At 42.0% G+C, this 24832-nt stretch overlaps 1 protein-coding gene across 2 annotated transcripts; it reads right to left on the bottom strand.

Moving 5' to 3' along the window:
- Positions 1 to 439: 439 nt before the first annotated feature.
- LOC120909063 (nuclear receptor 2C2 associated protein) lies at positions 440 to 24137 on the bottom strand. 2 transcript variants are annotated; one of them, XM_040320693.1, is made up of 5 exons: positions 24032 to 24137; positions 18463 to 18553; positions 12955 to 13060; positions 4429 to 4496; positions 440 to 2444 (listed from the first exon to the last, which is right to left on the bottom strand). In XM_040320693.1, exons 1-5 carry the CDS (start codon positions 24067 to 24069, stop codon positions 2328 to 2330), a joined length of 420 nt encoding a protein of 139 aa, XP_040176627.1. In that variant the 5' UTR covers positions 24070 to 24137; the 3' UTR covers positions 440 to 2327. The 2 variants fall into 2 exon arrangements, with proteins under 2 accessions (XP_040176627.1, XP_040176638.1); XM_040320704.1 differs by having other exon boundaries at positions 24008 to 24087.
- Positions 24138 to 24832: the final 695 nt, after the last annotated feature.

Genomic DNA, 24832 nt, shown 5'->3' with positions numbered 1-24832 from the left:
AGAGATTGCAGATATAAGAGACTGCAGACTGCATTTTTCTTGCACTAAAAGGTGCCAACAATAAATTCATATTAATTTAAATTGATGCTATTAATTAAAAAGTTGAATAAAAAAATTACTGTATATCTAAAGATATAAATATTTTTTAAAAACCGTCTTTCGTATATTTTTTATATTTTTCCTGCATTTTTGGTTTCGGCACCAACATTTCCAATCAGTGCACCCCTAAATTTAACCCAACAATTCCTCTCGATTGGCAAGGCAGTCGACAGGAGGTAACTACCAAATTCTTTATTATTGTTAACAGTAAAATATTGCTTTATTTAACCGTATAATTTACACCTTCCATTGCAATAAACCTATGATTATAATACCATGTACTCACAAGTGTTTTCCAATGAACAAGATTTCTGTGTATTAAAAAAGGAGGACTTGCACCTACAGATCTTATATTCTTTTAATCCTAAGGTTTTATCACAAATTCATAAGATATGTAATGCCACAACATAACTGTGAACAGCGACAAATGTGCTACCAAGATATCAGGTTTCTGAAAAATAATGTGTAAATAGAAAATAAAGAGGAGGTATTTTGGATGAACTTACAATCACTTTTATGTATACTTCATTAAAAAAAGAAACTATACTAAAAAGGTCTTTCTATCTTTAAAACAGAATGATTTTATGTTTCGAAAAATAAAGTATTGGATTTTTCTTTACACTGTGTCTGTATGTACAATCTCTATACAATTTCATTTATATTTACCAAAACTGTGGAATAGGAGGACCCACCTATCTCTCCATTCACTCTGTATCCAGTCAGGCAGGCCCTTGCACTACATTAGGGGTGTCCTACCCACGGCTTTGGAAGGACGTTGGAATGCTGTGCAAACATAGCAACCTACATTGGCACGCCTAGAGGGATGCATTGCAAACAGTTGATGGGTGCAGGGTTTGTGTGCTAATGAGGTCAGCTGGTTTTGACGTCTCAAATTTACATACCAGGAAGTCATGAACTGTTAATGGAACACATCAGGGGCTAAGGTAAGGCCATGTTCTAAAAATCAAAGAAAGCTTTTATTTTTTACAACAGAGGTACAATAATGGTATATTGGTACATAGAGAGGTGGAAATTTATAAAAAAAAAAAAAAGGGGGGGGTCCCCATAAGCCGGTTGAATAGAAACCGGACAACATTTGGCTCGTGTGTGTACATCTGTCAAAGGGGTATGACTGAAAAAGGTCTGCCAATTGGCTCCCTCAGCCAATGGCTTGCCTACTGGGCACTTTTACCCCCCTTCCTACCCAGGCCAGCTTTCAGCACTGTCGCACCACGAATAACAATTGCACAGTCATACGACGCTGTACTCAAACTAAAGTTTTATCATATTTTTTTAAAACCGATAGAGCTTTCTTTTGGTGGCATTTAATTACCAGTAGGTATTTTATCTTTTCTTAAAAATCCTGTTACAAAATTTAGCGAATGAGTAATTTTTCTTCTTCACTGGTGTGCACGAATATGTGGCACTGTTGGGGTTGCACTGAATCGGTGCCCTGATCATCTGTGCAGGTCTCCCCTGTGAGAAATTGCCTCTGATCTCCTTACACTCTTCTCGGTGTGAGGAAAGGAACGCCGACAACTGGCATTTCCTTATTTACATGTGATCAGCTGTGATTGGACACAGCTGATCACATGGGCAAAAAGCCTTGTCCTAGGCCTAAAGCCCCATGTCCCAGAGACAGAGCACGCGCTGGCCGCCAAGAGTGGGTTGACGTCATATGGCATCGCCCCTACCCATCATTTAACAATACGGCAGGTGATGGTAAGGTTTGCTAAGCACTTTGTATCAATCATCGTTTGTTGCATATCAGCACTCATACAGCCTACAAGCATGTTCTCCAGCAACTGCTGCATGCAATTTCTTGGGTTTCCAAGATTACAACAGTGGACTATGCCTGTACATTCTGAATTGGGAGAGTATGTGACAATGCAGAACAACTGGTAGACAGGGACAGTGTATAGTCACTCCATAAGAAGTGGGTCAAGGATATTCATGGTATGATCATTAACTATTTTCTAAAGGCATATTTTAGCATAATACAAATGACTTTGAAAGTTAGATTAATACATAAAAATCTTCTATGCAATTTAAGTGATTGGGTTTACATATACTTCAAGTTGTGATGTCAAAATATCTTCATAACGGTTATAAACAAAGGACTGGACACACAGTACAAGACATGTCTGATTTTCTAGTGTGTGAGTGCTCATTACTCCCTCTTTGGTTCGGAATGTTGTACAGTTCATATGTGCCTCTGAGTAACATCCTCAAAGCTTGCAGCCACGAACATCGAGGTGATAAACTACAATCCTTCCAAAGAAATCTGTGCTACTTGGGAAAGAAAGCCGCAACCTTTCAACACACCGCTCTGTGAATACAAATTTGTGAAGCAGAGAGGTTAAGGGAAATATGAAAGCATTGAAATTAAGTACGATTTTGTAGATAAGTGAAAGTTAAAGTGATTGTAAACGATCACCTTGTAAAAAAAAAAAAAACAATTCAGTTTAAAATAGAAAGAAAATGCAGAACATTTTTGTATAGATGTAATTTTAGTGTGATCACGTTCACTCTGTTCTTGGCTGCATAAGAGCTTCCTAGTGAATGGCTGTGCAGTGGGAGCATGTCAAGGCAAGTCTGATCATTGGAGGAGAGTACACAGAGTTCCCCAGCATGGCTAGAGAACTGACCACGTTGTGCTCTCCTGTCTAGTGTGGTCAGTTTTTAATAGGAAAGCAGGGGGACTGTCCAGGAACCCCGAGGGTTTCACACAAAGAACAGGAGACTCTCATACAGTGTACATAGTACAGCAATCACAGATCAGGAATATAAAGTGTTGGGGTAACAAACGCTTTAGCTGTTCTGAAAAATTAAGAACCACTCCAGGAACGGTATCCATTTATAGACTTACTATGGGCCAGTTTGGTTCAAATTAATGTTTCTGATGCCACCTTTGTGTGGATGAAAGTAAATCTTTAAGTAAAGCCTCGTACACACGATCGGATTATCCGACGGGAATTGTGTGATGACAGGCTGTGGTCAGAAAATCCAACCGTTTGTATGCTCCATCGGACAATTGTCAGATTTTCCCTGGACAAATGTTGGATAGCATGGTTTAAAATTGTCCACCAACAATTGTGCGTTGTCAGATTTTCCTATCGTGTGTACACAAGTCAGTCAGACAAAACTCCAAAATACAAACACGCATGCTCACAACACAACATTAGCAGAAGTTGCCCAAAGGGTGGCGCTAAAGAGCTGAAAAACCACGTTGTTTCGTGTTTGTTGACCAACAATTCTTTGCCGTTTGTATGCAAGACAAATTCCTGGTCAACTCCCTTTGGACAAAAGTCCTACGCTTTGTCCAATGAAAATCCGATCGTGTGTACCAGGCTTTAGTGTTGTAGCCTTTTGCTACATAAAAGGAAGCAATGTCCTTTTCCTGTGGGTGCTCTGTGACTTTTTATCCGTGTGATTATTAAACAGCGTTGCTCAGGAGGAATCTTTTTTTTCCAATTAATACAAGGCTTCCTTTAATTGGCCGAGGCAGAGATTGTGCCGTCATCTACCTTGGCTAATCAGAGGAAGCCTTGTAATCACTGAAAAGAGTACAAGGTTTCTCAGGAGTGGCAGAGCAACCGATGATTTTTATTAAAGTGGCTGTAAAGGCAGAACGTTTTTTATTTTATGCAGTAAGATAAAAAAATAAAAATTCAGTGTGCAGCAACCCCCCTTAGACCCCCCCCCTCTAATACTGTGCACAAGTCTCTCGGCCATCCAGGACTCTCCCTCCTGATTGGCTGAGAAATGGCAGCGGCGCTTTTGGCTCCCGCTGCTGAGGGGGTGAGGCCGAACTGTGGCTGTGGAGGCACTTGACAGGAGGGAGGGGCCAGGAGTGCTGAAGAGGGACCCCAGAAAAGGAGGATCTGGGCTGCCCTGTGCAAAACCACTTGACAGAGCAGGTTAGTATAAAATGTTTGTTATTTTTACTTTAAGTACACCAAGAGGAAGTCGCCCCTTCCTGTAAGTAGCATAGGTGCTTACAATAGTAAAATAAAAATGCAACAGTGATGGCATCAAGGTCATTCGGTTGGTCCAAAGTATATAAAGTAATAACATTCCTGGAATTCTTCCATTAAGATCATCTCACTTACCCAAAGAATTCCCTGCTGCTACGAACAAATATTTAAACAAATGTTACCCTAAGACAAAAGTCAATATTCTACAGGGGGATGTCATTTGTTTATTCTAAAGGTTAGCTAGAACAGGCTAAAGCAATACTGCTTTCTAATATTTATAGTATAGTGAGCAGTACTTTTATTTCTTTAGTGTACATGCTTTATGTAAAAATGGCATGGCATAAAAGGATATCTGAAGGGCATTGATGTCTTCTGGATAAAAGTCTGTTACAGTCTCTAATTCTTCATTTTTAAGGCATCCTGCAAGGGAAAATAATTATTGCATATGTTATATTTTATCATTGTTTATAGGTAAAACAGCTAAATACATAGTTAGCACTATACCAATGATGTCCATTTCAGTTTACAGTGTAGTACACACAGTTGCATTGCACTAAAATGTATCCAGCATGTCCCTTTCAGTTGGCTTTACCGCTCCCCCAACCCCTCCATAAATAAATGTCAATAGAAATTCTCCACAAAAGCGCTGTTATGTTCTACATGTTTGAGATTCTTTCCAAATGTGTTTCCAGGGCACTGGGGAAAACATCCAGCGAAATCCAGAAGCCCACAATACTTTGAAATCACAGAAAATATTGCTAGCTGAACAGCATGGCTGTGTTTAAAGTGGCTGCACTTACTGTATATAGGCCAAGTCAAACATCAGGGACAGCATAGTACAAAAATCCATAACTTTGTCTTTAACCGGTTCCTGAATGGCTCACGCAGATATACTGCGGAAGAATGGCTCTCCTGGGCAAAATCCCGTACATATATGGCTTTGCCCAGGGGAGCCACCAGAGGGCGCGAGTGCCGCCTGGAGGCACGCGCCCGCTGCACAGCGGGAAACCCGATGCGCGTGGCCAGTGGGTGCGATTGCATGCATGTAAACACACAAATTCCTGTGCTGTCTGTTTCTACAAAGTAGAAACAGCGATCTGTCATCTCTCCTAGTTAGTCCCCTCCCCACACAGTTAGAACACAGTGAGGGAACACACACACACACACACACACTTAACCCCTTGATCGCCCCCTAGTGTTAACATCTTGCCTGTCAGTGACATTTATACAGTAATCAGTGCATTTTTATAGCACTGATCGCTGTATAAATGTCAATGGCCCCAAAAATGTGTCAAAAGTGTCTGATCTGGCCGCTGGTATTAATAAAAAAAATAAAAAAAGAAGCCATAAAAATACAATAAATCTTTCCCATAGTTTGTAGACGCTATAACTTTTGCGCAAACCAATCAATATACGCTTATTGCGATTTTTTTTTTTAACCAAAAATATGTAGAAGAATACATATTGGCCTAAGCGGAGGAAGAAACTTTTTTTTATTATTTATTATAGCAAAAAGTTAAATATATATATATATATTTTTTTCAAAATTGTCTCTTTTGTGCAAAAAATAAAACCGCAGAGGTGATCAAATAAATACCACCAAAAGAAAGCTCTATGGGAAAAAAGGACGCAAACTTTTTCTGGGTACAACATCGCACGACCATGCAATTGTCAATTAACCACTTAAGGACTGAGTCTGTTTTTCAGACTCAGTGTTTACAAGTTTAAAACAGTTTTTTTTTTTACTAGGAAATTACTTAGAACCCCCAAACATTATATATTTTTTTCTAACACCCTAGAGAATAAAATGGCGGTCATTGCAATACTTTTTGTCATACCGTATTTGCGCAGCGGTCCTATTTTTTGGAAAAAACCTACGTTAGATCTACCGGTAACGGTATTTCTACGAGCCTTCCAGGACGGCACACCAGAGAGATAAGGGCTCCTCCCACAGGAAACACAATCAATTGACAAGTTTGTTATAAGTTCCCACCCACCCCCTTGCTCCTCAGTATTTAATAAAGTAATCTTGAACTGGTTCACAAGGGGCACCCCATCGGTACTTACCATTTAGCATATAGCTTACCTTTCTTTACATAGGGTGGGTAGTAGGCCTGCCGTCCTGGAAGGCTCGTAGAAATACCGTTACCGGTAGATCTAACGTAGGTTTTCTCCTACGCCTTCCAGGACGGCACACCAGAGAGGATATAAAAGAACTCAGGCCTACTTTAGGGTGGGACCCTTGCCTGCAAGGTCTTTCTGCTAAATGTCAGAGTCTGACTTTGTTTCACCACCTACACTACCTAGTGTGTGATGAAGGTATCCTAGCTGGATCATGTAATTGACCTGCAGGTCCGCTCCACCTATGTCCCTGTCTCCATTTCGGATGCAGGACCTAGGTGGCATGTGCTCTTAAAGAAAAATCTGAGAGCCTGTGAATTATTTAAGATACTTCTATTGGCTGTGCCAATATTCTAGCCATCGTGGTCAATAATGTCTGCAATTGCTGCATAGGATCATCAAAAAGTTTAATCAGAGATTTGTTCTGTGGCACAAGGAACTACTCTGATCGACCAAGAAAAAACATCTGGTTACAAGCCAGTGGTCTGTTCAGGAGAATGGTTTAGAAAAAAAAAGGGTCTCCTGACGGACAATCCTTGTGGGTCCCCTTCTTGTCCGCCATAGTCATGGTGAAACAAGGAAATCAACCCACTCAAGGATACTAGATTATGGAAAGCTTATTCCCTGGACTCAAATGACTGGGCAGGTATGTACCCAAGTAGGGCATTTGGTGTGTTCCTGCACCTTCAAGGAGGGGTGGTTCCCCTTCAGTTCACCTGCCCCCCTCCATTCATCAGAATGCATGTGCCTCTATAGAGAGGACACCTACTGGTCAGTGTCAGGTCCACAGGATGTCTTGGCGTGGCTCACTCCTGCGCCCGCCCACTTGTGCCGACCAACCCCCTGTCTCCAACGCACACTGCTAGACAGGTCAAAAACGGCTGCTATGCAAGCCTGTTGGCAAGTAAGTCCAATCACCCCCTGGTCATTTCCAACTTCTGGTTCTCTTCCCATCTGAATGCTGACATGTCAGATGTGAATCTGTTCTATATCCCCCAGCTCCTTATAGTCCTGCTGGCAGATGCGTTAAACTATGCATGAAGGAGCCTGGTAAGAACTGCGAGTAACCACTGCATTTTTTGGCATATAAAACAAAAGGTATCAGGGGAAGCAACTCTCCACAGCACCCCTGTGCACAACCCGCAGGCACAATTCGCCCTACACTCTCAGGGCAAATTACGTGAGTGCCGCACGCCAACAAAATACAATATTTTGTAAATACACGGCGTCTGAGTGCATAATCTACTCCAGGCACCAGAAAGTGCCAAGTTAAGCAGATCCCTACCATAGGGTTAGTTCTATAGTAGGAGTAAGAAACGAATATTGGTTAGTCACATCCAGTTCGTCCAATGGGGTGACCTGAAGGATACATACCGAGCTGTAAATTTATCGGATTGGGTGAACTAGTCAGATAAGCTCTGATGTTGTATCCTCAAGCAACCAATTTCTAACAGCGTAACCCCTCTTTTTTATAACCATGATAGGTGATTTTTATGACCTTCTTCTAGTGTCCTATAACCCTACTGGGTTCCGGTCTAGGGCATGTCTCTGGCATGCCTAGATGTAAAGGACTGAATCTTTTGCCATCAGAAATCCTGTTCCTTCCATGTGTATAGAAAATAAGGTCTGAAATAAAGTGACAGATATATAATTAATATCACAGATATACAGGTCATAAATCTTAAATTTCTGAAGGGTAGCCAGCTTAGGTTTAATATGGAACATTAAAACAGGAAGACACACCCAGCTTTCACTGTTATATTTTCTGATATACAGTCACCTGTAGGACAAAGAAGACACAAATCAAACTTAGAATGTTGTGTATTTCTAATATGTAATAAGATACCATGTAACCTAAGCAAAGGGAAGGGACAGAGGCTCCAATGTGAGCTTCTGATGCTTAATAGGTTAGGGTCCTTCATCCAACTGAAAGGACAATAGCAATTATGGCGTTTTTTTGAGTAATTAAACACAGAAGACACGGGCACCTTCCAATGCTGTGTTCTTCTGATGTACAGCAAACTAAGGTAACAAGTTCAAAAACAGGAAGACAAGGACAGCTTCAGTGTTGTGTATTCCTGATACCGACCGCAGTACGGTCCTATAACCAACAGAAAAATTACTAACACCTCTTGCGTATTTTCGATGGTCACGAAAAAGCAGTCGCATAGCCAGTATGACCACACAAAAAGACATATGTGCCCCCCAACTGTGTATTGCTGGTGCTAGACCACCTGCAGTCATGACCAGAGAGTGGCACCAACACACTTCAAATCATTAACAGGGTATGGGACCTAAGACAGAAACGTTACCAACAATAACATTGTGCATTTCTGTTTAACAAGACAACCCCGTCATATACCCGGCAGAAATGTCACTTAGTAAAAACTCAATGCTGTGCGTTTCTGCCAGTAATGCTGTGTATTTTTTGATTAGAGAACCTGCACAGCTATACCACAGAATGTTGTCGGCCACTCAACAGAAAAGTCACTAGCCAGACGCCCAATGCTGTGCGTTTCTGAATAGCAACAGTATACAGTTACTGAACCCACAGAAGTGTCATTCCCAGCAATACAATGTTATGCATTTCAGTAAGCAACTGTGTGCCATTACATAATCAACATTATGCATTTCTAGTGAGCCATAGGATAGCATTTCTGATGCGGTCAGGCCAACAATCTATCCTAGGCAGAGCCTGAACTCCAGATACTAATCCTTCCCTCAGTGGAGGAATATGGTAGTTCCAATAATGGAAGTCTGAGGTGTGTGATCATACCACAATAGTGGTAGCTGCTATTTTACCATGCATAAGTCTGAGTAGTTGTAGCTGATCCATACACACAGGTGGGAGCGAGTCCAGGCCTTTAAGGTCTTAACGAGCACAGACCCAGCGATCAATTAGATCTCTAATGCAGAGGTGATCACAATCTTAGGCTGGAGGCAATCAGCCACCTGTAGGGCTTCATACTAAATACAGGCTAATTTTCATAGCCTTAACACAGAGGTTTGCAGAGAAAAAAACTCTTAATTAAGGGTTTCAGGCTCACATTTTCTGCTTCTCATACAGCCCTGGTGGTTTTGCCTAAGCCACCAGAGGTTTATTGATTAACTCTTATACACTGATAGATATAGTAGCAGTGTAAGGAGGAGATGATAGGCAATCAGACACCTGTTGGAACTTGGGAAGATGTTGCCACTAATAAGCAACCTCCTCAAGGGTAATATATATACATTTAAGATGTCCCCTATGAGTGCCTGTCCACCCCCCTTTAAGAGTTTAGGAGGTAGGTTTTTGCTGGGCTAAAAACCTCTAACAGCACCATTGTAAGCTGTCAGGTTCATGGCAGTTGGCTCTAATCCTTTAGGGATTAATGGAGTGGATAAAAAACCACCACCCTGGATTGAGCCTTGCTCAGGCCTTTATATGAGATTATTCTAGGGACTTCTATAAGGTCCTCAGAGGCCGATTTTTCCCTGCAGAAGTCCCCCCAGATCCACTAGGGTGAATGGGGCGTCCTATTCTGCTCGGCTCCCCCTTAACCTCCCTGTCTTCCTTAGTTTCCTTTACTGGACTAGAGGGAATGACTGTGAAAGTGGGGGGAAGGGCACTAGATCCCATTCAGACAAGGCCTTCCTGGGAGGATGTGTCCTCTCTAGGGATAAGCTCCTCTATGTCAGACCTTAAGTTACTGGCTGCCTGGTGGCTACACGGAAAGTTTTTTAAAAGATTCTTAGCAAAGGGGCTTTGGGTGGGAATTTATCCTTACAGTACCCACACATTTATTTTTAGAGGAGCTTTGCCCTGTAGCGGCAGGAGATTGTTTATTTGGGTCTCCTGGGCTCCGCTGGGGAGATTAAAGACAAGAGATATACACTTTACTCTGTCCTCCCCTAGGACTGCAGGTTTGTACTGGGGAGGGGAAAGGGTGTTGAGAGGTAAACTCCAGCCTGTTCTGGCTGGCTCCGGGATCCCAGACCCCTGAAAGCCAGGAGCTCTCACTCCCTTTCCTCCTCCCTTTCCAAGGGGGATTAGTACTCACCACACCCCGACCTGGATCTGCCTGCAGTCACATTTGCCTTCCTCTCCTCCTGTTCCATGAGGAGGTTGGCTGGGTCCTTGGCTTGCCGGTACCTGTGTTAGGGTTTATCCGCCGCCGACCCCACCGCTCCACGCTGCTCTCCACGCCGAAGCGTCACTTCCGGGTTGCCCTGTAAGGAAACGCCCACGCTCCGGTGGCGCGGTTCCCGTTTCTCTCAGAGAGAGGCTTGGAGCGCAATGCTCCTTAGTGGCAACCCCCCCAGGAAGGAGAGAGCAGTATCGTGGCGGCTTTTTTGCAGAGGGACGATGGCTTTTTCACCACAGCTCAGAGCGCCCATGCATATCTTTGTGGCGACCTGTGAGCGACCGAAGCCAACAGGTTAGTTCAGCTCTCCCCGGCCTCCCTGAACCTGCCTCAACAGGGGTACCCTTCGACCTCACCGTCTCCAGGTAATATAAAACAACAAACGTGCCGCTGTGTTCGGGAGAAACACAATCAAAATACTGAGGAGCAAGGGGGTGGGTGGGAACTTATAACAAACTTGTCAATTGATTGTGTTTCCTGTGGGAGGAGCCCTTATCTCTCTGGTGTGCCGTCCTGGAAGGCGTAGGAGAAAAAACACTTTTTTTAATTAAAAAATAAGACAACAGTAAAGTTATCCCAATTCTTTTTTTAATATTGTGAAAGATAATGTTACGCCGAGTAAAATAATACCCAACATGTCACGCTTCAAAATTGCGCCCGCTCGTGGAATGGCATCAAACTTTTACAGAGGAGGTCTAGGACTAGAATTATTGCTCTCGCTCTAACGATTGCGGCGATGCCTCACTTGTGCGGTTTGAACACCGTTTTCATATGTGGGCGCTACTTCACGTATGCATTTGTTTATGCGCGCAAGCTCGTTGGGACGGGGCGCTTTAAAAAAAAAATTGGGGGGTTTTCTAATTTATTTTACTTGGTTTTATTTATTTTTACACGGTTTTAAAAAAATAAATAAAAATGGGTCACTTTTTTCCTATTACAAGGAATGTAAACATCCCTTGTAATGGAAAAAAGCATGACAGGTCCTCTTAAATATGAGATCTGGGGTCAAAAAGACCTCAGATCTCATATTTAGACTAAAATGCTATAAAAAAAGTTGTCATTTGAAATAATGACAACAAAAAAAATGTGCCTTTAAGACACATGGGCGGAAGTAACGTTTTGACATCGCTTCCGCCCTGCTATGCTATGGAGATGGGTGGGGGCCGTCTTGCCCTCACTCGTTTCCATGACACAGGAGGGAGAAGGACCCGATTGCCTCCGCCGTTAGCGACGGCTCCGGCAAGCGGCGGGGGGTGCCGCAGAGACCACCATTATCGCTTACAGGACCGGCCACGGAAAAGATGGATACCTCGGTTGTGGCAGCAGCTTTCAATCCATCTTTAAAGTGCTGACGTATATGTGTGCTGGTTCTTAAGTGGTTAAAGCAACGCAATGCCAAATTGTAAAAAGTGCTCTGGTCAGGAAGGGTGTAAAATCTTCCTGGGCTGAAGTGGTTAAAGGGACAACTGGGCTTTTAAAATCCAGCCAAAAACAGCACAGGAAGCACCAAAAACACCAGATATCACACAAGCTCACCCATGGGTGCTCAACTTGTGACCCTCCAGCTCTTGCAGAACTACAATTCCCATCATGTCTCTGCCTTTGGGAGTTGCGATTGTAACTGTCAGCCTTGCAATGCCTCATGGAACGTGTAGTTCTGCAACAGCTGGAGGGTCACAGGTTGAGCACCCATGCTAGCCACTCCTCAGTACAATTTCTTTTGCATGTAAAACTACATGAATATGTGAATTTCATCAGTCTAGTTGTTCAGCTTGAATGATGTATTACTGGATACAGAGCTGTAATACTTTGAGTCTTTTGTGTTTTCATTTCCAGCTTTGACACAAATACCTATATTACACACCTATACTAAATACACCTCTACCACAAATGATGCATCCCCTAAATAAAATCAAAATCAGCTTTGTCTTAAAGAGTAACATGTCATTGTGTGCAGACTCCCTCACCCTTAAGATGTTGATCTTGGCCATCCCTCTGGGCTAACTGCACAGAGCGGTCCTGTTGCCCCATGGTGCTGGTGTAGTCACCCGTACACCACAATGCACAGCCCCAGATCGAGTTTATATCATCATACTCATAATGACATGCCCTCATTGGTCAGAGGAACCATGTAACTGTGCTGACCAATGAGAAGCACGTTTGAGGCTTCTTTCAGTAAGGTGTCTAAGAAGAAAGAAGTGCTTCCCATGTACTCACGCTTACTAATGAAAGCGTGCCATTGCGAGTATGATAATGAACATTCACTCCAAGGCTATGTACTGCAGTGTACAAATTGCTACACCTGCAGCAAAGCATCATGACTGCAGAGCAGCAGGGTGTGGAGGGGTGATCTGAGTATTTTTAGTTCTATCACCTTTTTGTGAAAAGATGAACTTACCCTTTAATGAACTTGTGATCTGCGCCTTCAAACTATACACTATTTACAACATAATGATAACACAGTGTTCTAGTATCTTCAAAGTGAGGGTGGAATGCACCTCTCATGCTGCCTGCTGTTTTATGCACTTCCATCATATGTATCAAGGTTGGCTGGGGTTCTATGAATTTCATCAGCATCTAGGTTTCTTATGTGGCCCCACTTAAAAACTCTGTGTGGCCAGATCAGTTCTTACCTTCTAAAATGCAGTTTTTACTGGAAAAGCCACCTTGGAATTGGATGTGGATTTCAGACACACAGACTTTTTGAGGGAATTCAACTACGATCCACTGAGATGACCCCTGGAATAAGAGGAGTACATTCATAAACTATTGAATCCATTAGGCTAAATTTCCATTAATTAAAATTATAGGTGCAAAAAGATACACAGATTTAATTTGCTGTATCTCAACATTAGAATTTCCATAGAAGGCACAGTGCAAAAATACTGAGGGCTATTAAGGCAAACTAAATGTTTACCATCAGCCACAAAAAAAAAAAAAATGCACAGACTTATAAGTAATTTCTTCCATAATTGTATTCTTAAGGGGAACCTGTAAAAATAGAAATATGGGATCTATGACTGTTGACTTTTTTTCCCTTTCAAAGTGAATTAACAATGTGAAAAAGCACAACACTCCATCCTGACTGTTCACCAAGCTTCTAATTTATAATGAAGAAAAGATATTGCCCACTGATTTCAGTTATACTTTGCAGTACTACCACAATAAGTGGCCCCATCCATTCGTAAAAAATGTGGATGTGGAGGCGGCAGATGACATCATGATCTAAAGCGATAAAACATAGTGATAAGCTTTTATGTATTAATTTCTGCTTTGTGGTCCAACAGATAATTACAATGTAAAACACTTACATACTGTAGGGGATTGAGGCTCTAGGGTCCACCAGATAGCTGGTCAACTGGACCAATGCTTAAATAGGAATCATCGTTCAGGTAGAGGTGCTGACTGGCCTGCTTTACTTCAATGCAAGTTACCAAAGCTTCTCCAATAAATGCTACAGTGTCAGTTGTGTGACTGGGGCTAACTGAGTTATAAATTTTATTTAGGAAACACAAGTATTTGACAGTTGCAATCATTTACATGTTACCATAAGCACTATAGTCAATATAGGTTTGGCTTATGTTTAGCTTATAGGTCTGCTTTAAAACAGAAAACAAGCCAATAACCATGCAAAAAAAGTGTCAGATTACATTGGTTCCAGTTTTATTAGGACAACGTTACAACCTTAAATCTGCTCTACCTTAGGACAATCATGCAAAATGATGCCAACTACACAAAATGCTTTAACCACTTCAGCTCTCAAAGGATTTACCCCCTTAATGACCAGGCCATTTATTGCGATACAGCACAGAGTCGCTTTACTGACGCTGCACCCAAACAAAATTGATGTCCTCTTTTTCCCCACAAATAGAGCGTTAAAAAATAAAATACAATTTGTTCATCAGTGTATGCCAATATATATTCTTCTACATATTTTGGGGAGAAAAAAGAAAGAAATAATAATCGCAATAAGCGTATATTCAACAAGGGGTTAAAGCTGCACCAAAAACTTTTAGTCCACTGAAACTAAAAGTTAAATTTGTTAAACGTATGTGTACAGTCCACAGGTGCACTTTTCACTGTGCACCCAGATTGATCTAGTCTTGTACGGTATGCTCCTAATCACCACCGTGACTTTCACAAATAGTGCACACTCTAGGTGAAGACCCGCCACCAGGTATCAAAGCCGCTTACCAGACAGGGCAAGCTCAGTTTGCAGTCGGCTATAGCCCAGCCGCGGCCTTTAGAGTTGTGATGAACCCACAGGTTATAGATTCCTGGAACTGGCTTCTTTCACATCCATAAGCTTCCTCTAGCAAGCGTATATTGATTGGTTTGAGAAAAAGTATTAGTGTCTACAAAATAGGGCATAGATTTATGGCATTTTTATTTTTTGTACTTTTTAATAGTAATGGTGGTGATCAGCGATTTTTAGTTGGACTGCGACATTGCGGCGGACATATCAGACACTTTTTTTTGCGACCAGTGACATTTATACAGCGGTCAGCACTATAAAAATGTACACCAACAGTGAAGGGGTTAACACTAGGGGGTTAAGTATGTCCTACGGAGGTGTTTCTAACTGTGGGGGAAGTGGACTACCTGGGAGTAGAGAGAGACTGCTGTTCCTAATCACTAGGAACAGACAGACAATCTCTCTCTACTTCCCTGTCAGAACGAAGATCTGCTTTGGTTACACTTGCAGATCCTCGTTCTGGTTCTTTGTGGACCGATCACAGTTGGCCAGCAGACATTGCGGCCGCCGAACACAGGCATCAGTTCTTGTGCTGTGTACGAGCTCACTGTATCTATTACACGAAGCGCCCTACCGGTATGGCGATTTGTGCAACAGAGACACCCTGTCACAGTATAACTGTGGCGGCTGGTCGGCAAGTGGTTAAAGAATAACTCCACTTTTGTTGAAAAAAAAACACAACACAATCCCCTCTGGGAAATCTATGTACATTGCAAGGCTTTTAACAAACTTAATTGCAGATTCCTATCTGTCTCTGCTCTGAAGAAAATACTGTCTGTTGTGTGCAGAGTGAATCAGAGTGGGAGTGACTTTTTCATTATTAATCAGCTGATGCCTTTGCAGTGTTCTGCATCCATTTCAAAATAATTAACCCTTTGGGCTTATTTTGCCAAAAACTCAATTTTGGTAGCCGAGGATGCCTACAATCTGACTTGTATGTTAGTGTAGACTTCTGGGAAAATAAGTGAGCCAATCACACATGCAGAAAATTACATTTCTGGCGAAGTGCTATACACTATTTGTGAACAGAAAACCTCCAGGTTGCCATATTGCACTGAATTTTACAGAACATTACAGAGCTGCAGATTAAAACGAGGAGAAGTAACTTTCATTAACATTCAAATACAATATGACTTGTGTGGCAATTGTATGTGATTATATATAATATATTTTCTTCTTTATTTTTTTCCACAAAATGTAAGTTGTCCTTTAACCACTTTCCGACTGCAATTCGTATATATACACGTTGTGGTCTGCAAGTGGTTTACTGGAATTATCGCTAAAGATATCAGCCATAATCCCGGTGCCGTTTTTTTCAGCAGGCGGCTGTCTTTTTCAGGAAACCAAGCTGCTTTATGAGCTTCCGAAGCAACGGTTTCCGGTTTCCAAAGCAACGTCCCCCCCCCTGTTTTCTCAGGCTTACCATTTCCACCAGCTCGCTCAAGAAACGATACTCCGAATGTGTGGCCAGTTTCTCCCATAGCCGATCAAAGAGTTAACACAATCACAGTGGGAGAGGGTCGCCGGCAGCTTGCGTGCTTGCCCTAGACCCGGGATTGCAGAATCACGTACAGGTTTTGCAGTGGAGAACCGTCTTGCTACGGTATATATACAGTATATGGTCAGCTAGCGGTTAAGATAGAACTATAGACAAGACTTTTTTTTTTTTATCATTTTGGATCGAGTAATGGAGAATTATAACCCCAGTCAGTTTATTTTTTGCCATGTGTCTCATTGGGGAGATTTCCCTTCACTTCCTGTCCCATAGCCAAACAGGAAGTGAGATGAAATCCCTACAAATTAAGGGAATCCCATTGGGAACCATAGGTCACCAGAACTAGTGTCTCCATTGGACGATTTTCCCTCGATTGTCTTTCTGGGGACAACCCAAAAATTTACATTTTCTTTTACTTTCACTTTTAATGATAATGGTAAACAGGACAAATGAAGAAGGCGACTCTCCCCAACGAGGACACAGACAGCAATAAAAACTAACAGGGGTTCTAATCCCTCTCCACTCTATCCAAAACCCCCCAAAAAAAGGAAGTTTTGCCTTTAGTTTTACTTTAAGCACATTCTACAAGCATAGTGATGTTTTTTTTAAACTCTGTACTTTTTAAAGAAAAGAGGGGGTACAGCAAATACAGAGAGAGTGAGCTATGTGTAAAATGCAATGGTAGGGAACTATTTGTCACATATCCAAACTAACAGGATATGCCATGGATAGTAAAATTACACTTCACATAAGAGATTTTGGGGGATATTTTACCTGGACTTCTAGGGCCAGATCCACGAAGCGCGGCACTTCTTTACGGCCAGCGTAGTGTATCTCAGATACACTACGCCGCAACTTACAGCGTATTTCCCGTATTCTCAAGTGCGTAAACAAGCACTGTGTTTTCTTCAGAAAAATCTGCTTTTCTGGTCAGTATTTTGTGCAGGTATGCGCAAATATGTGCATACACTGCGTGCACAATTATTAGATAAGTTGTATTTTTGAGGAGTCATTTCCTTACTGAACAACTACAATGCTCTCGTTCAAACCAAAAATGTTAATAAACCTCAAACAGAGTACAGGCATACCCCACTTTTAAGTACAAAATGGGGTTTATTTATTATCACTGGAGACTGCAAAATCAGGCTCACTTCTGCATAGAAACCAATGAGCTTCTAACCCCAGCTTGTTCAATTAAGCTTTGGTAATAAAACCCGGAAGCTCATTGGTTTCTATGCAGAAGTGAGCCTGATTTTGCACTTTCCAGCTATAGTATATAAACCCCATTCTCAACGTGATTCTTGTCAAGCCTGCCTTGCATACACACACACGATCGTGAAAAAAAAATGCTAGAGCAAAGCGCGGTGATGTACAACGCATACGACGGCACTATAAAGGAGAAGTTCCATATCCCAGGACTGTACTGGGAGAGCTCCTGGTGAACCTTCCTCTCCTGTCAGCACTCCTCTGTCCTGTGGGGAAGAGAGAGTTGCTAAAATCATCGCTGCCGTGTGAAGCTCAGTGAGAGCGGGACCACCAGGAGGAAGTCATGTCAGCAAGACTTCCGGCGGAATCGCGTCATCAGGGGGCGCCGAGAAACATTGTTCCGGTTTCCGGGCGCGGCGCTGATTTACAGGCATCCAGAGCAGGTGGACAGTCTCAGAGCGACTGAGCAACACCAGGAACCATGGAGGGTGCAGTGGCACAGTTGGACTCCGGTTCAACAGGCTCTGGTGCCTCTCAGGTAAGTGGGGTGAGCGCAGACCTTTAGCTTACTCTGGGAGGATAGGGTCATTAGTCCCCAATTACCCTCCCTGGGTGGGGAACCTTCGGTGATGGGTAAGGCATTGTCTAGGTAGCCATGCACAGTGGTGGAGGCACTGGGCTGAAGCAATATAAAAAAAATTGCATTTTTCTCGTCATGAAAAACGGTCGTGTGTACGCGGCATAATAGTGGTATTGGATCAAAGCAAACCATGAACATATTAACCAGTTGCAGAACTTAGATGTGCTACACAAGCCCTAAAAAAATTCAGCACACACAGGGCTTATGTAGCATGCCCTGTGCCTCTACCCAGATGTTCTTACTGGCTATTCCCTGCTGGTAAAATGCCAGCGATGATCTGGTAAACAGTGGTTGTAAAAACTGTTTAAAACAGAAATTACGTAACACAATGTATCATAGCAACTTAACAAGTAAATAAAGAAAAACTTTATTTTTGCGCAGAGTTTAGCTTTAATTATAATCTTACAATAACTGTGTGCTTTCTGAATTTACACCATTGCAGCCCTTGGATATGTTGATAAATGCACAACCTCCAATTGTTTTATCACAGGTGCTCTCTTATGGCTATATAATATCTAATAGGAAAAAGGTTACCATAACTGTACCTGATCAGAGTTCCAACACGTCTCATCTCTGTGGTCAAAAAGAAACTGTTTGCCAAACTGCTTGACATCTCTCTGGAGTACTGAGCTTACCCTGCAATTACAGAGATTAACAGTGAGCAGAAAAGTGACCAGACACACAATGTATTATCCTTTTCATCCAATAAGCCATATTTATAAATCCTTATCAATTGAGTTCTGGATACCATCTGTCCTAACAGGTGGTCTTATGATACTCACCGTACATTATCCTTTGGTCAATAGAAAGTAAACGCAGACTGAACATTTTGAAATTGGTTATAAATTCATCTGTATGACCAGCATTTTTTTTACATATATGAATATTAATGAGCCAGAAGCTCAACAAGCTGCCTCCACAATCTGGCTGGTGATTTCTTCTCATTGTGGTTCATTGATCCAAGCTTCCAACACTCAAAGCGAACCATGCACAAAAGACTGATCTTAAATCACAACAGTGCTCCAAAACTGACGAAACCTCCTGAGCTGAACTTTCACATAAATCAAAAAAGTCACCATGCTAGAGGCTGGCACATACAAACCTTTGGCTTATGCGTTCTATATGAGAGCTGCAGGGTATGACATGAAAGAAGGGTTCACTGACCCCTATTATGACTGTGAAAAAAAGACCATAAAAGTAAAATAGGATGAAAAGCAGCTAGAGCACAGGATCATGAACCTGTGCCAAGCTGCAGATATATGCTGGAGTTCAACAGAAAACAAAAGCTTGCTAGGCAGAACAGCACAGGGCTACAAGCACTAAAAAATAAGCCGTTAATTTACAAGGCGATTTTCACTTAGCTTAGTAAATGTGGGGAAAACTTACTTTGTAAAGAATACCCAATCACATGAATGGAAAAAAACAAACAAAAAAAACACAACACATTTCTGTTAGCAGAGTATTTTTGCAAAATGCAATTTTTACCATACCTACCAAGTTAGGTTCTGCTTTAGAGACACGACTCCTTCCACTTCCTCATTTAGAAATAAAACCTTTTTTTGAAAGGGGGGGTACCTGGTCTCTGAGCGGTCTCCTGGCACATGTCACAGGTCCAAGAACACTGCAAGACCATTCACAAGGCACAGTGGGCACCCAGCTGTTCAGTTGCAAGCTGTCACAGCCAGGTGCCCACAGTTAACATACCAGCTCCGGGGACGAAAGATGGGTGGGTAAAAGGACTTGAGTGAGCATATCGCTGGATCCTGGGACAGGGGAGCGTCTGTCAGTTTTTATAGCTACTGACTTACATTTTTCTACCCCAGATAAAATGTACACAACATTTTTGAGCTCCTGAAGGCAGGGGGCATGGATTTGATGTAACACGCTGCACAGCAAGGGAAGACGAGTGTAATCTGAGACAAGAGTGGAGAGAATAGGCATTTCCCCTCTCTACACAGTCTCATAGAGAAACATGCACAGCTGAGGCCATCAATCAACTGCTGTATGCTGGAGAGAAGGTTGTCAGAAGTAAATCATGCCAACAGCAGAGGAATGACAGAGAAAACAAAAATCACACTAGGTGCTCTGGGTTGCGGCAAATACAGTCTACTCTATGTTCCAAGTATGGATATTTTTATACAGTACATAGTTATACTGGTCCAGCTCGGATGTGTCTGTGTAATAATATATATATATACACACACACACACACACACACACAATACCTGGCTTGTGCCTCGAAGTAGACGATATTACTCCTTCAGCGATGTCTAGCTAAGCCATAGAGGTTAAATACAAAGCCGCTAAAGTCATCACAAAGTCAATTGCTAAGCATCTGAGCTATAAATCACAGTAAAATTAGCAAGTTAGGGATTTCCATAGAAATGAACACTGAATTACTTAGTGAAAAGAAATCTGGGAATAAATCTTCCATCTGACATAGCCCTTAGTATGTAGCACCATACCAGTTCCATACTGGGGTTTCTTGTCTGCTCCAGTCCCGAGGCTCAATTCCAAACTTAGGTCACCCTAAGGTGTGTCCAGCGCACTCTCCCCCAGCCAGGTGCTGACCCTTTCCTCTTCCTTTTCTGGACGCTAACTCCTTTAGGAACAAAGTCCCTGTAATCAGGGTCTGGAGGTTCTTCCCATCCATAACTCTTTGAACATTCGAAATTCCAGGTCCCTAATCAGGACTTCACAATCTGGAGAGTACTGAAAGTCAATCCTCTCCTCTATACCTGAACTACCCCAGAACCCTGCATGAGTGAGAACTCCTGCGTACTCAAAATACTTTCAAACTGTCCCTCCTACAAAAGGGCCACAATCCAAATAGCGGGAGAAATATTCCTGCCATTTAGGACCCAACCCTGGCATCATGTACAACACTGAAGTAGACAGCAAAGGAAAATCATGGCTCCAGGTGAGAAACTCCAGGCACAATGAATAATAAAGACTCCTCTCACACGGGTGCAAGCCCCGGCTCGCCTGCCATAGAAGACTGGTGGGAGGAAGAAATTGGCTACACACTGACGTGATTGAAGTCCATTTATTGAATGAGTAAGCAGCAAGCACAATGTAGCTGTGCCAAACTAGTTCACCTCTGCTACTGCAACCGAGGCGTGTGTCATTGTTTGCATGGAATATTCAATGAATGGGCTTCAATCATGTCGGTGTGCTGCCAATACCTACTTGCTTCATGGACTACAAAACATCTCCCCTTGTTAACCACTTGCTTACTGGGCACATAAACCCCCTTCGTGCCCAGGCGAAATTTCAGCTTCCGGCACTGCGTCGCTTTAACTGACATTTGCGCGGTCGTGCGACGTGGCTCCCAAACAAAATTGGCGTCCTTTTTTCCCCACAAATAGAGCTTTATAGCTTGGTGGTATTTGATCACCTCTGCGGTTTTTATTTTTTGCGCTACAAATAAAAAAAGAGCGACAATTTAAAAAAACATATATATATTTTTTACTTGTTGCTATAATAAATATCCTAATTTTTTTTAAAAAAAAAACTATTTTTTTTCTCAGTTAAGGCCGATACGTATTTTTCGACGTATTTTTGTAAAAAAAAAAAATCGCAATAAGCGACTGGTTTGCGCAAAAGTTATAGCGCCTACAAAATAGGGGACAGATTTTTTTTACTAGTAATGGCGGTGATCTGCGATTTTTATTGGGACTGCGATATTGCGACGGACATATCGGACACTTTTGACACAAATTTGGGACCATTCACATTTATACAGCGATCAGTGCTATAAAAATGCACCAATTACTGTATAAATGTGACTGGCAGTGAAGGGGTTAACACTAGGGGGTGAGGAAGGGGTTAAATGTGTATCCTGGGTGTGTTCTAACTGTGTGGGGGGAGGGGGGTGACTGGGGGAGGTGACCGATGCTGTGTCCCTATGTACAAGGGACACAGATCGGTCTCCTCTCCTCTGACAGCACGTGGAGCTCTGTGTTTACACACAGAGCTCCCCGTCCCTGCTGTGTTCCCGACGATCGCGTGTACCCGGCGGACATCGCGGCTGCCAGGTACACGCATCGGCTTCCCAGCGATGCGCCGGGACAGTGTTTACCCGCTGCACGCCCCCCAGAGGCGTGCGCGGGTAATGCACTTTAAATGACGTCCAGTTGGCACCTGAGAGCCGCGCTGTTGACGTCTTTTATCAATAGCGCGGGTCTCAAGTGGTTAAGGAGGAAGAGAGATGTTATATAATCCTAAACACACTTCCTGTCTTTGGATGACAACACTGTTCAGTTTGGTTGTCACAATAGGATGGGAAGTGTAAATGGCAGGTGGAAAAAAAAAGGATGAACAAAGAAAACAAATGCAGCCACCACATCAAAGGACCATCAAGCTGCAATACTATCAATGTTTGTTCTTGGGTTCAGATACACTTTAAAGCAGGCATGTCCAAAGTCCGGCCAGCGGGCCAAATGCGGCCCGCGTTACAGTTTAGTACGGCCCCCCTGGTGATTTGGAGATGATATATATATATATCCCCCCTCGGAGGGGACAGGGAGGGGGGCGGGACAAGTGCCTTCAGATTACATACAGAAGAATATCCTGTTTACTCGGCGGCATCTCTAATAGGAAGTCCCGTCTCCTGGGCTGCCATTGGACAACTGTTCTGTCTATCATAGGAGGTGGGACTTAAAGAGGCCGCCGATTCTCCTGTATGTAATCTGTTGGCGCGCACCTTAACCCCCCCCCCCCCCCCAGTTCCCTCCAAGGCTGCAGATGGGCATCGATCAAACTGCACTGATGGCAATGGTAAGGCTGCATTCATGGCAATGGTGGGTCTGCATTCATGGCAATGGTGAGGCTGCAGATGGGCATTGATCAGGCTACACTGATGGCAATGGTAAGCCTGCATTCATGGCAATTGTGAGGCTGCATTCAGGGCAACGGTAGACTGCAGATGGACACTGACCCTTATTTGATTCATAGTTCTTTATTTAAAATTATTTTTTTTTCCTGAAACTTCCATCTTAAAGTGAAGGTGCGTGTTATACACCGATAAGTACGGTATATCCAAATAACACGCTCGATATCATCTCTTCACCACACACAGCCACAAAGGCAAGAGAATTTTTGTTGGGCCGTGTATTGGTACTCGGATGAACACACTTAAACCAAATTTTAATGGTTCAAACAATGTCAGGCAAAATAGTCGGCCCTCACGCATATTCATCCATGATGTACAGTGTGCTGGATTATTCCAAATGCATGTGCAGTGTGGGGTTTAGTGGTCAAACCTTCCTGGGATGCCGTGATGTGGGTATGGCAGGAGAATGCAGGAAGCTGGAGCTATGTCACCCTTGTCTAGGCAACAAAGGTAAAAGCTTAAAAAAATAAAAATAAAAATTATATATATATATATATATCACATTTTTCTATAATAAAATATACATTTATATATAGAAAAAAATTAAATAAATAAAAAAAAGTGTGTGTATATATATATATATATATATATATATATATATATATATATATATATATACACACATATACATACACGCACACACACACAAACACTTTTTTATTTATTTCATTATTTTTTTTAGATATAAATGTATATTTTATAATACAAAAATGTGATATATATATATATGTATTTATATTTTTTTTTAACTAAAATATTAATTTCTATAATAATGTATATTTTATTATTAAATGTGTGTGTGTGTGTATTTTTTTTTTAATTAATATAATTAATATATATTTATTATAGAAAATGTGATGATATATCACAAACACACACACACATATATATATTTTATATATACACACATTTATATTTTAATAAAATATAAACAGTAACAATAATAACTATTTGCAAAAATGGTGGAGGGGGTAGGAGCAACATTAGATAAAGTTGTAAAGGAAAGTGAATGTCAGTGACCCCCATGCTGATTTAGAGGTGTTCTCCTAGCTCCCCCAAACACAATAAGCAGTGCTAGCTCCTACTACAATCATACAGCAGTATTAATGGGAAAAAAACAAACCCCACATTGCGGGGGGAATAATCATTCATGTAACGATTACAAAGTGCATGGCAGTGCTGTCCTTTACACTTACAAATACATCTAACCATCACCTAACCTGCTCACAGTGCCTGGACATATCACAGACTCCACCATGCTGCCGCTTACTGTACAGGAAATATTCTGCCGTAAAGTGCGACCCTTCCATGCGTTCCAAGCCTCAGGATTTACATAAAGGCGTTTTATTGGTTAGTTCACTTCCACTAGTCTCTATCAGAGTAGCTGTGTTTGAATATGACCATTAGAGGGCAGTGAAGTCATAAGTATCTCACATAACATAGAGCTAAAGCAATGCTAAACAAATGGATCCGTATTTGAATTTGTACACAAACACTGCACTCTTTGTACATACAGTATAGGATTAAAGCACGTTGCAGAAAGCAGTAACAGAAAGTGTCAATGTGTATTTATGTATTTACAGCCAACACTTTTATTTTTTTTTATGGGGTAGAAAAGTGTTAGTAACAAGCGTTTAAATCAGAACTCCAGTTTCCAAAATAAAAAAAATACAAAGAATTAATTGCGTTGCCCAAAAAAAAAAAAAACATTTGCTACAATACTTATCCTTTTTTCGACAAGCAGGATTGCTCTTTATTGAAACAATGGCATGGTACAAACCCCTGTTTTTGACACATACTGTTAAGCCTCTTACACACAATGGGGCAGATTCACAGAGAGAGTACGCCGGCGTACTTTCAAATTTCCTGCATTGTATCTTTCGTTTGAATCCTCAAACCAAGATACGACGGCATCTGGGTAAGGTCCGACAGGCGTACGGCTTCGTACGCCTTCGGATCGCAGATGCAATACTTTGGCGTCCGCTGGGTGGAGTTTGCGTCGTTTTCCGCGTCGGGTATGC

Source organism: Rana temporaria, chromosome 1 (assembly GCF_905171775.1).
Source record: "Rana temporaria chromosome 1, aRanTem1.1, whole genome shotgun sequence".
NCBI lineage: Eukaryota > Metazoa > Chordata > Amphibia > Anura > Ranidae > Rana > Rana temporaria.
This window is presented reverse-complemented; position numbering and strand designations above follow the sequence as displayed.

Bases quoted from the DNA above. Each gene is read 5' to 3' on its own strand.
- LOC120909063 (XM_040320693.1), bottom strand. From the start codon at position 24,069: ATGGTGGAGTCTGTGATATGTCCAGGCACTGTGAGCAG. The intron at 18,554-24,031 runs GTTAGGTGATGG...CTGTAATTGCAG, and splicing joins TGTCCAGGCACTGTGAGCAG to GGTAAGCTCAGTACTCCAGA. The intron at 13,061-18,462 runs GTACAGTTATGG...CTCTTATTCCAG, and splicing joins CGTGTTGGAACTCTGATCAG to GGGTCATCTCAGTGGATCGT.